A 12,358-nucleotide genomic window follows, 5' to 3' on the forward strand; every position below is an offset into this window, starting at 1 on the left:
CTGTTTAGCCCAGGGTTGGGCCGAAGATGGAGCCTCAAGAAAGGGCTAAATAGTAGCCCAAGAGGGGGCAAAAGGATAATTTGTATTGCAACAATTTTGGACTTTCAGTTGTACTTTTGTTACACCAGATGGGGTGCAATTAAAATGTGACTTGGCCAGAGGATGAATTGCAAGATGAGACCACCACAGGACCAGAATGACTGTTGGCAGGGGATCACTAGAGCAGAAAGAGCTGCTACATCATGCCCAGCTAGGAGGGAAGTGTTAACAGTGAGTCAACTCTTCCACACTCACATACCTAGAATGATGAGCTAGGATGTCTCCTTCAGAGTCAGATTTTTTGCCCCTGTTTAAATTCTTACTCAAGTCAGGAGAGTTGCCTAGACATAGCTAAGAGCAGAATTCAGTCTTAATAAAAATTTATTTTCAAGCTTGCCTTGTTACAGTTCTCACCTTCTCTTTGCAATCTGAGAAAGCAACAAAAAAGGAAAGTTTCTCGTTGTCATCGCAGTTACATTCTGCTCGAGTTGACTTGTTAGCACACTGCTTGTAGGCTCCAGAATTCTGCAGAAAGGACATAAAAACAGTTTACCTCACTTTCCTACCTAAATTCTGAAAACAAGATTTAATTTTTTTTTAAAAGAAAGAACATGAGTAAACAAATGCAATTATTTAATCTGCATTTATCAGAGAGATTTAAAATGTAAATGTGTGATTTGCTAGAGACCAATTTGGGTATTAGAGAAGGTCAAAATTCAGAATTTCCATTCTGTGGGAAATTCTGAGGTTGCAAAGTATGGTTCCATTTCATGTGCTTTTGAAAAAACCAAAATCTCAGAATTTTCCCTGAAATGCAATATTCCAAAAATATTTAATTAATGCTTAATTTAATCTTGACCGTATTATTTTGACTTTTATGTTACATTATATAAACTAGAGCTGTTCAGGAAGCTGAATTTCAATTTTGTGAATGTTTTTGAGTTTGGGGGAAAAATTTTTTTTCTATACTAAAACAAAAAGCCAAAATTTCAAAAATGTTCCCAAAACTGAAATCCCATGATATTTTATTTCAGAAACATTGAAAAAATGAGTTACTTACCTGTGCCATAACTATTGTTTTTCTAGATGTGGGGGCAGATGTGTATTCCACTCAGATGTGCACATGCCCAGCGTGCTGAAGACAGAGAACTTTGTGCATGTGCCCTCATGCCTTTTTTTCTGGTCCCTCCCAAGGCTATTTAAGGGTGGAACTGCCCTGACCCTCCTCAGTTCCTTCGCACTGGAAGGGATAGAGAATATGCCATGGAATACACATCTGCATCCGAATCTCAAAGAACAACAGTTACAGTCCAGTAACTAACCGTTTTTTCTTCTTCAAGTGGTTGCAGACATGTATTCTGCTCACGTGACTCACAAGCAGTAATAGAAGGGGGTGGGATTCAGAGGCTATTTAAACAGCAACTGTAGAACTGACTTTCCAAAATTTGTATCCAGACTAGATGCAGTCATAATAGTGTAGTATAGTGTTTGGTAAAGGTATGCACAGAAGACCAGGTAGTGACCCAGCAAATGTCCAATATGGAAACGTCACTGACAAACGTGACCGAAGCCGCTTGGTTTCTTGTGACGATGTGGCCCATTGAGACACAGAGACCCCTTTGCAAAGGATCCTCTCTTCTTTGAAAACAACTCTCGTCTCAGGCCTGACAAACTCACTATTCCAAACATGTCTTGAAGAGTATTTATCCATAGGTGTAACCTGCAAAGCATCGACAGATAGCTTGTAACAAGGCCTATAATCATTGAGTATGTATGGGTAATATTTAAGGGAAAATGTAACTATATGGTCTTGGAGTGAAGTTAGTTATCAAGGGATAAAAATATGTCTTGGTGATGGCACATTCGAACAGGCGGGAGTTGTCACCCCTCCCTGGCTAGCCAGTGATGCAAGGCAACTATCTAATTTTGGGATGGAGCAAGGCTACCAATGGAAAACTATCAGAGACAATGGTAAACAATTGAAACCAGCTAGATGTAAAAAAGGAACATTACAACAGACAGGGGATCACATTGCCTATGAGTAGGGACAAAAGACAGTTTCAGTATAACACAGAATAGGAAGAGGCACTCTGGATCCATTCACTGAGGAAATATCTTGTGGAGCTGGGGTGTTTTCATGAAAGACTGGATCCTGGTTCTTGTAAAGCCAGCCAGTTTTGAACTCTGTAGTTTTCTGGCAATTTATCTATAAATTTAGACATGGCGTTCCAATTTAGGAAGTCATATTTCAATAACAGTGCCTGCTGATTACCAATGTGCATCTGTAATGACAAGGCAGAATAAATATTCCTTCCCATTAAATCTAACCCTTTAGTCGCCTTATCTTCAGGTGTCAGCTTGAATCTCTCTTGTCTCAGCCTCCCATGTGCAGCCATTATGAGGAGAGAGTTTGGGATGGAATGGGAGTAGAAACTCTCAAAGCCTTGCATAGGGACATAGTATTGCTTATCCATATGCTTTGTGTGTTTCGAAAGAGCTTCATTTACAGGGAGAGCTCCTGCAGCTAATGGTTCGAGAATGTCCACCAACTTATAGGTATTCTCCTGAGCAAACTCTGTCTAAATGCCCAAGGCTGTAGTCATTTGCCTCAGCAGATAAGACTTACAGTCTTGAGTAACAGAAGAAGACAAATCCAACATTATGGAATCATCCAGTGAGGAAGATGAGGAAGGAAGACGAGCCAGTGGAATCTCCTGTAGCAAAGCTCACTCCTGCAATACTGGTTCAGACTGTAATAGCTCAGAGGGAGCAATGAGTATGAGTCTCCAGTCTAGCTGGGTCGGGAAGTGAGACAATAGGAGGGTTCAGTGATCTTGCTCTGCAATGAGCAGAGGATTGGGTCTTTGAAGATTGAGAAGCATCCCAAAGTTCACCCTCACTGCAATAGAGAGGAGACTAATGAGCTCTTCTGGGCTTGTTCAGCACTAACTTGGCACATCTGTAAGGCTTGCTGTGCCTGGAGAGGAGGAGCTTAAAAAGGGAAATCAAGAGAAAGACATTATAAACAACTTGAAGTGGAGTCTGATGGGAACTCAGGGGAGCCACATGGGTCCCCAGCCCCTACCACTACTGTGGGAATGGTGCTGGTTCCGGTAACGATAGTGATTCCCTGGAGGCCTCAAAGACTTTCAAGATTGGTACTTGGAAGGACAGAGAGAGGCAGTAGATGACCTTGAGCTCAAATGCAAGGAATCTTCGAAATAGTCTGATGACAACAGAGGAGCCAGCCCTGGTGGAGTCAGCAAGCACCCATACTTGACTGCGGTTCAAAACGTGGGCCACATTGGTATTAAAGATGGTATGGTAACCAGCGCTTTGAGTACCAATAGAGATATTGAGGCTGCACAGACAGTTGGCACTGGAACAAATGTTAGTATTGAACCTGTAGATCTGGTCTGCACTGAAACTGCACAAGGCGACATTGCCATCAGTGCCAAAGGGATCTCTTTGTACCAGTAAAAGGAACTGATTTTGCCTCTGCACACTGATTTTTAAGCAGTGCTGAAGGCAGCACTGGCAACAGCGCACAATCTGAAATCAGTTCAGGCAGTCCTGAGGCTGCAGAAGAAATCACCACAGCTGAATGCTTGTATTAAAGGAAAGACAGAGACAGAGAGGCAGAGCAAATCTGAAGGTGTCCGATAAACCCATGGAAGAGGGAAAGATAGCTAACAGGAAATTTTTCTTTACTTTCCTGTTTGAACTCTCCCAGGATTGGAGCTAGGAAACAAAAGCAGAGACATCCTAGGAACAACTTGGGTTAGCCCTAAAAGAAATAACTACCCAAAGCAGTGCAGACCAAAGCAAGTTCATTTTCATCATCCGAGTCAGATGCCACCAGCAGAAGGTTGATTTTCTTTTTTGGTAGTTTGGGTTCTGTAGTTTCTGCATCAGAGTGTTGCAGCATTATCTCCCATAAATGTAAACAAACTTGTTTGTCTAAGTAATTAGCTGAACAAGAAGTAGGACTGAGTGGACTTGTAGGCTTTAAAGTTTTGCATTGTTTTGTTTTTGAGTGTAGTTATGTAACAAAAAGAAATTAACATGTGTAAGTTGCACTTTCATGATAAAGAGATTGCAGTATGGTACTTGTATGAGGTGAACTGAAAAATACAATTTCTTTCGTTTGCCATTTTTACAGTGCAAACATTTGTAATAAAAATAATATAAAGTGAGCACTGTCAACTTTGTATACTGTGTTGTACTTGAAATCAATATATTTGAAAATGTGGAAAAACATCCAAAAATATTAAATACATTTCAATTGGTATTCTATTCTTTAACAGTGTGATTTAACTCAAAAAAATTAATCGCGATTAATTTTTTTGAGTTAATCGCGTGAGTTAACTGTGATTAATAGACAGCCCTACTTTATAGCATGGGATACAGACATTACAAGATTAATGCATGAAGCAATTAACAAGCATTTTAGAGTCTAAACACATTTGTACAAATGTAATACCGGTCTTGAATAATACTAACATACACGTGAGTTGGTTTGGATTCCAGCTATGAATTTGTCAGTGCTCAGCTGACACCAACAGCCTTGGCAAGAGCTGGCACCAGTGCTACCAGCACCACACTAATTAACTAAATAGTAAGAGTACTACTACTACCACTATCTATAACTATTTACAGGCATTCACAGAGAAAGCCACTGTGACACCAAAATGTGACCACGCTGAATGCTATGACTCAAGCTGTGGGGATTGAGAAGGACCTGAGGAGAGCTGGGGCACTGTCACCCTTATATAACCTTGAGAAGGACCAAAAGGAGGTATGAGGGTGCTTGTGCCACCTGACAGGTACTGCTAAGCAAAGTTCTCCCTTTTTGGCGTGCTGGGCACATGCACACCTGAGTGGAATACATCTCTGCAACCACTTGAAGAAGCGCATAGTGTTTCCAAAACAAAATATATTCCCCTAGAATCCCCCACTGCAGTGAAGCTGGGAATGCCGGAAGGTCTGGTAGCGGCTATTGAAATAAATATGATCCTTGTCAGTTTCACTTCTGCTCACCATTGAATAGAAGCTGTGAAATTGACCAGACCTGTCTTCAAGTTAATGAGAGAGAGAGACCCCCACTCCCACCCTAAAATATCCAATAGACCACTAGTTGGGCACTCACATGGGATGTGGGAATCCCATGTTCAAGCCCCTGTTCCAAAGCAGGCAGAGCAGGAACTTGAACCACATCCTACATGAGTGCTGCAACCACCTGGCTACTCTGGGATGGGTCTCTTCCTCCATTCACCCTCACCTCATTTTTCACCAGAACTTCCATCCTGGATCTGAAAAACCTTCCCAAAAAAAGTTTAAGCAAAATGGATATTTCTGAGGAATTGACATTTTCCATTGAAAAAGTCTCCAACAGCTCTAGTGCCAGTCAGTTTCCATTGTCCTTCCTCTCTATTGTTGCAGAATCCACAGTTGTACACTGCCGTTTCCATCAAAGTATACTGCGTAGCCTGTCGATCCTTCATCAGTTGAAACTGAGCCAATCACAATACGTCTTCCAATCTTCTCTTGCTCTGGCCATCCTTTGCCATGCTTGTCCATATCTCCTTTTTAGGAAGTCATCCCACCTCTTTGGAGGCCGACCGCATGGCCGTTTCTGTTCTCGCGGATACCACTCGGATATAGCTGCGGGCCATCTGTTGTCACTGAATTAGGCCACATGTCCCGTCCATTGCATTTTGCTGAACCTGCTTTCAACAACAACGTCTTGCATTCCAGACTGCTGCCTAATTATTTCATTGGGGATGTGATCGCGGAGCAAAATGCCCAAAAATGTTCGTTCCATCGCCCTCTGTGTGACAGATAGTTGATGTTCTTCAGTCTTTGTCAGTGACCATGTTTTGCTGCCATATAACATTGCTGGAAGCATGGTCAAGTTGAAAAGATTCACACGAGCTGTTTTGCTGATCTTTCCTTGGAGGATGTCCTTGATGTCATTGAATGCACACCATCCAGCTTTTTTTCTGTGTGACAGTTCGCCTTTCTGATGGTGTCGCATGTTGACTTCCTGACCCAGATAAATGTATTTATCAGCCTCTTGGATTTGGCTCTCCTCCAAGAGTTATTTGGGTTTTTGGCAGAACATCTGATCTCATGTATTTTGTTTTCTACCGATTCATTTTTAATCCGACTTGACTACTTTTTGCATTCAGTTCTTTAAGCATTCTCTCAAGCTGGGCTGTATTTTTGGTTATCAGGACTATATCATCTGTGAACCTGAGATGGTTTAAGCCACTCGCCGTTGATATTAATCCCACCTTTCAAGTCTGCTTGTCGAAAAACTGATTCAAGACAGGCTGTGAATAATTTTGGTGAAACTGTATCTCCTTGTTTCACATCTTTCTCGATGGGGATTCGGAGGGGAGTATCAAACAGCGATATGTCAGTGCTGCAGCCAGAGTTTGCTTCCTTTAGTAATGTGATATATTTCGCGCTGATGCCTTGTTCTGAAAGAGCTTCAAAGACGGTGTTAGTCTCTACGCTGTCGAATGCCTTCTCGTTGTCCACGAAGGCAATGCACAAAGGGAGCTTGTATTCCCTTCAACGCTCTAGTAGTTGGTTTAGAGTGAAGAGGTGGTCTATCGTGTGATAATTCCTTCAAAAGCCAGCCTGCTCTCTAGGCTGCTGTTCATCCAGGTTTCGCGACAGTTGATTTATTATTATTTTAGTGTACAATTTATAGATATGCGAAAGCAGGCAGATCGGGTGATAGTTCTTTAGATTTTCTCGATTGCCTTTCTTATGCAGCAAGATGGTATTGGACTCTTTCCAGCTGGAGGGTATCATCTGGATTTCCAGGTAGTGGCTGAACCTTTGGGCGAGAGCTTTCCAAAGTTCCTGACCTCCTGTCGTAAGCACTTCTGCTGTCAGACCCTCCTTACCTGGAGCCTTCCCCTCTGTCATTTGATGGACTGCATGACAGACTTCGCTAATGAGAACCAGAAGTATGTGTTCATCGGTTTCTTGAAGTGATGGCATTGGGATGTCTATATAGGATGCAAACAGCTGGGTATAGAAATCCCTGCAGATTGCCTCCATCTCTGTTCAATAGGTTACTGATTCTCCGTCCCTGTTCTTCAACGCCGATAATGATGACCTGTACAATGCCAATTCCTGTTTGTATTTTTTGAGACTTTTACGATCTTCAGCAGCCTTTAGGAGCTTTTTGGTTAGAAATTTCTCGAAGTCTTCCTTCAACTTCATTCGCATGAGCTTGCAGAGAAGGGAGTACTCGAGTCGTCGCTACCATTTATTTTCATTTTTCTCCTCTTCTCCAATAAAGTCTTTGTATTCTCTAAGATTCTTCCGCTAGCTCTTCTTGGTCTTTCATGTTCAGCTGAGTCTCTTCAGTCTCTTACTGAAGTTCTTATAATCGTCATCGCAGTCATTCAGGAGGCTCCAATCTTCCCTAGAAATGTTTTCCTTCAGGATTGCCTCGTCAAAAGCTGCCGGTTGGTGCCTTCTGTTCACCATACACAGCTCCTTTTTCTCCACCTTCACAGTGAACATGAGTCTGGCTCTCAGTAGGCAATGATCGCTACCAATATTGAATGATGGCACTATTGAAATATCCTGCACCGTGCATTGTCTATCGATCAGAAAGTAATCGATTTCATTTTTTGTCTTTGCATTTGGTGCAATCCAGGTCCATCTTCTGTTGGCCTCCTTTCGGAACCAGGTGTTCCTAATGAACTTTCTCCTCATCTCTGTCAATATAGCTAGTCGTTCTCCTCACGCGTTTCGTTCTCTTATACCGCACCTTCCTATGAACTTTTCGCCCTCTCTCCCTCTTCCAACCTTGGCGTTAAAATCTCCCATCACAATTGTATATGTAGAACTCTGAACAAGGGTTTCCTCCTTCCGCATCATCATCTTTGCATGCACTTGTGGGAGCATAGTTCTGGATGATTTTGAGGGTACTATTTCGGTTCAATCGGAGGTAAAGCACCCTGATACGCGATGACTTCAAATGGCATGAGACAATTTTCGAAGACCATTCCTTGTTTATGATGAATCCGACTCCTCCAACTGTCCTCGTGCCTTCTCCTTTTCCTAGAATGACCGTGCTTCTGTCCCTCCAGCTGACCTCCATCTCCTTCTTTCATTGTGTTTCACAAACACCCAGCACATTGCAGGCTGTTTTTGTCTTTTCCTACATGAGATGGTTTATCGATTCCTCCTTCGTCAGTGTTCTGCAGTTATAAGTGCATACTGAGAGAGTTGTCCGGTTTCCCTTTGGCGACCTGGCATCTGAGATTCTTTGCAGCCTCTCGTCATTTTAATGCCTCACTGCCTCCGGAGTGGGGATTGAGGGACGGGCCGAGAACTGAGACTTGGTTTTCCATGTTGTTTTAGCCATTGTTTTCAGCCACCCGCTGGCTGGGCTGTCAGTGGCATGTTTACCTCCTCAACTTAGCTAGCTTACAGCCTCAGAAAACATGCATGATCCCAGAACATTCAGCAGCAGTGAAATGATTACAGAAGACTTACTTTTGATCCAGCAAAATAATCTCTCATTCTAGGTTTGCTGGGGTCAGCATTATAAAAGTTATCAGTGAGTGGAACAGCTATTCCCAGTTTCGATGGAGGCCTGTAGTTTACCTGTATATAATACAACAGAAGAGAAATGGATATGGAATTAAATACACATTCAGATGTAGTCAAAAGGATGATACAAGAATTTCTTAATGTCAGTATAACTGGCAGAAGAAATGTATATGGTATTAATACCATAGAGGACGAAAAACAGACCTGTTCATTTATTTTTTAATCACATTTCTATGTCCACTGTTGTCCCAAATGGAAAAGTATCTATCTCCTTAAAATATATGTATTATAATGTTTAATAAAATGAATTATAAACCAAGTGGACACAATTTTCAAACATGGGCATCTAAATGGAACATTCAGATCCTATATTTGAATGTTTAAATTGACAAATATGCATACACATTTGACATGTCTATATGCTGATCCTAGTAGGGGATTTGGTTGTCTTATTTAGGCATGTATGTTTGAAATATGGGTCTAACAATATGCAAAGTTTTGCGTATTTTGTATCTTAAATACAATTAAGATATTACAGAATTGTCCAATATTAAGTCTGATCTAGAACATTTCACATTATTAAAAAGCCATGTTAGAAAATGAACCATTCAATCATATGAATTGGCAATGTGTATAAGATAACCAATGTTAAGAAAGAGGTATTCAATGATCAAGTTAATAATATCATAACTCGGTAACTTGGTTTTCTATCTTGCCCCTATCCCTGCTTCCAATCCCATTTCAGAGCTCCTGTAACTGTGGGGTTTAGGAATCTTGAGAGAAAAAAACAAAATATTCTGGAGGACAGTAGTCGCCTTGAAATCATGAATTAACATGTAGTGAGAGGATTTTTATGATTAGAATGTTAAAAGCAATTATTATAACCTATTTAGAAAACATTGAGTGGGCAAAAGGGGAGGGGAGTGGTTCTGTATGCCAAAAATGGCATTACCTGTTTCCAAGTCACTGACAACTTGGAAAAAAATGCTCTTGAATGCTTAGAGCTCAATGTCCTAACAGATGATAATGCACAAGAGAGGATACTAATTGGTGTCTGCTTCAGACCACCAAATCACACTAGAGAACAGGATGACCTACTCCTGTAGTGCCTATCTACAAAGTGTCAGGAAAAAAGCTGTGAGGTCATGAGGAACTTCAATTTGAGTGACATGCTGGACGTCTTATGCTACCAGTACTAAAACATCCTTGGAATTTCTAAATATTATAGATGACAATTGCTTAACTCAGTGTTGCATCCAACATGGGGGAATTCTATATTAGCCCTCATCTTGACAAATAAACAGGGATTGATTACAGAACTAAAAATTAATGGAAGTTTGGTACAAGTGATCATAACTTGATCATATTTGTAATATGCAACAGAAAAAAAGTCCAAATCAGTAATACTTTGTGCTCAAAAAGGATCAGTTTCACAAAGCTGAAAATAATTATGAACCAAATCAGCTGGGAGGAAGAATTTAATCAGAAAAAACAATGACAATTGGGAATTGTTTAAGAACAATTATATATTAGATCTTAGACAATTCCCAATTATCATTGTTTTTTCTGATTAAATTCTTCCTCCCAGCTGATATATAACAAATGGAAGAAAAAAATAAGTCAATAGTAATAAATATAAATCAGAATCTAAGAATTGTAGAAAACTGATAAGGGAAGCCAAGGGACACAAGGAGAAATTTATGGCCAGCAGAGTTAAAGACAATAATAAAGTTAGTTTTTTTAGTAAAAAAAAAATTACTCTTAAGAACAAAAAGAAACCTAACAATGGTATTAGTCCATTACTAGATGGAAATGATACAATTATTAATAATAATGCACAAGAGGCAGAAGTATTCAATATATATTTCTGTTCAGTATTTGGGGAAAAGCAGATGATGTTGTCATATCATATGATGATGATGATAACAATGACACTATTTCCATTCCACTAGCATCTCAGGAAGATGTTAGACAGCAGCTATTAGAGTTAGATATTTTAAAATCAGCAGACAACTTGCACTGAAGAGTTTTAAAAGACCTGGTGGGGGAACTTCCTGGATGGTAAATGTTGATTTTCAATAAGTTTTGGAACACTGGGGAATTGGCAGAAGAAAGCTAACATTATGCCAATATTTAAAAAGGGTAAATTGGGATGACCTGGAGAATTATAAGCCTGTCAGTCTGACATCAGTCCCAGGCAAGATAATGGAGTGGCTGATACAGGACTTCACTGATAAAGAATTAAAGGAGGATAATATAATTAATGCCAGTCAACATGGGTTTATGGAAAACAGATCTTTTCAAACTAATTTGATACCTTTTTTAAAAAATGAGATTACAAGTTTGATTAATAAAGGTAATTGTGTAGATGAAATATACTTAGATTTCTGCAAAACATTTGAGATGATACCATGTGATTCTTCGTTTAAAAAGAACAGAATGTTATAAAATTAACAAGGCACACATTAAAAGGATTAAAAATTGGCTGATTGATAGATCTCAAAATGTAACAGTAAATGGGGAACCATCATCAAATGGACGTCTAGTGGGGCTGATTCTAGTGGGGGAAATCAGTTCTTGGCCCTATGCTATTTAACATTTTTATCAATGACTTGGAAGAAAACATAAAATCATCACTGATAAAATTTGCAGATGACACAGAGATTGGAGGAGTGGTAAATAATGAAGAGGACAGTTCACTGATAAAGAGAAACCTGGATCATGTGGCAAACTGAGTGCAAGCAAAAAATATGAGTTTTAATATGGCTAAATGTGAATGTATACATCTAAGAACAATGAATGTTGGACATACAAGATGGGGGACTCTATCCTAGGAAGCAGTGACTCTGAAAATATATTGGGGTCATGGTAGATAATCAGCCAAACATGCTGTAGCCAAAAAGGCTAATGCAGTCCTGGTATGCATAAACATGGGAATCTCGAGTAAGAGTAAAGAGGTTATTTTACCTCTGTATTTGGCACTGGTGTGACCCCGGCAGGAATACTGTCTCCAGTTCTGGTGTCCACAATTCAAGAGGGACATTGATAAATTGGAGAGGGTTCAGAGATGAGCCATGAGAATGATTAAGGGATTAGAAAACATGCTTTACAGTGGTAGATTCAAGGAGTTCAATATATTTAACTTAACAAAGAGAAGGTTAAGGGTGACTTGATCACAGTCTGTAAGTATCTACATGGTTAATAAATATTTGAAAATGGGCTCTTCAGTCTAGCAGACAAAGGTATAACATGATTCAATGGCTCAACATTGGAGCTAGACAAATTCAGACTGGAAATAAGGTGTAAAAGTTTTTGAAGTGAGAATAATTAACCATTGGAACATCTTACCAAGGGTCATGGTGAATTCTCCATCACTGGCAATTTTTAAATCAAATTTGGATGTTTTATAAAAATATATGCCCTAATTCAATAGTAATTATTTTGGAGGCATTCTATGGCCTGTTATACAGGAGGTGAGACTTGATGATCACAGTGGTCCCTTCTGGCCTTGGACTCTACAAACATTTTGATTTACTTAGCCTAAACATACTAAATACTGATAGCATATTTGTAACAAAATATAATAATTTTTTATCTAACTTTCAAGCCCTGGCCTCTAATTTTACACACACATTTTTGTGCACAACTAAATCATCTACAAAAATATGTTGACACCAGTGTATGTATTCACTTCCTCAACTTTTGTGTGCAAATAAGCATGCTTCCACTTTTT

General features: G+C 39.9%; 1 protein-coding gene across 2 annotated transcripts in view; it reads right to left on the reverse strand.

The window, feature by feature from the left end:
- Positions 1–12,358, reverse strand: part of CATSPERB (cation channel sperm associated auxiliary subunit beta) — a 77,515-nt gene that overhangs the window by 16,379 nt on the left and 48,778 nt on the right. For both annotated transcript variants that reach the window (XR_010601140.1, XM_065595623.1), the window contains exons 15-16: positions 8,569–8,679; positions 454–564 (exon numbers count right to left, since the gene is read on the reverse strand). Coding sequence is in view for 1 of the 2 variants with exons in the window: in XM_065595623.1 (XP_065451695.1) it covers positions 454–564; positions 8,569–8,679 (222 nt within the window). In the remaining variant the exon portion in view is untranslated. The remainder of the gene's footprint in view (positions 1–453; positions 565–8,568; positions 8,680–12,358) is intronic.

Source organism: Chrysemys picta, chromosome 4 (genome assembly GCF_011386835.1).
Source record: "Chrysemys picta bellii isolate R12L10 chromosome 4, ASM1138683v2, whole genome shotgun sequence".
Taxonomy (NCBI): domain Eukaryota; kingdom Metazoa; phylum Chordata; order Testudines; family Emydidae; genus Chrysemys; species Chrysemys picta.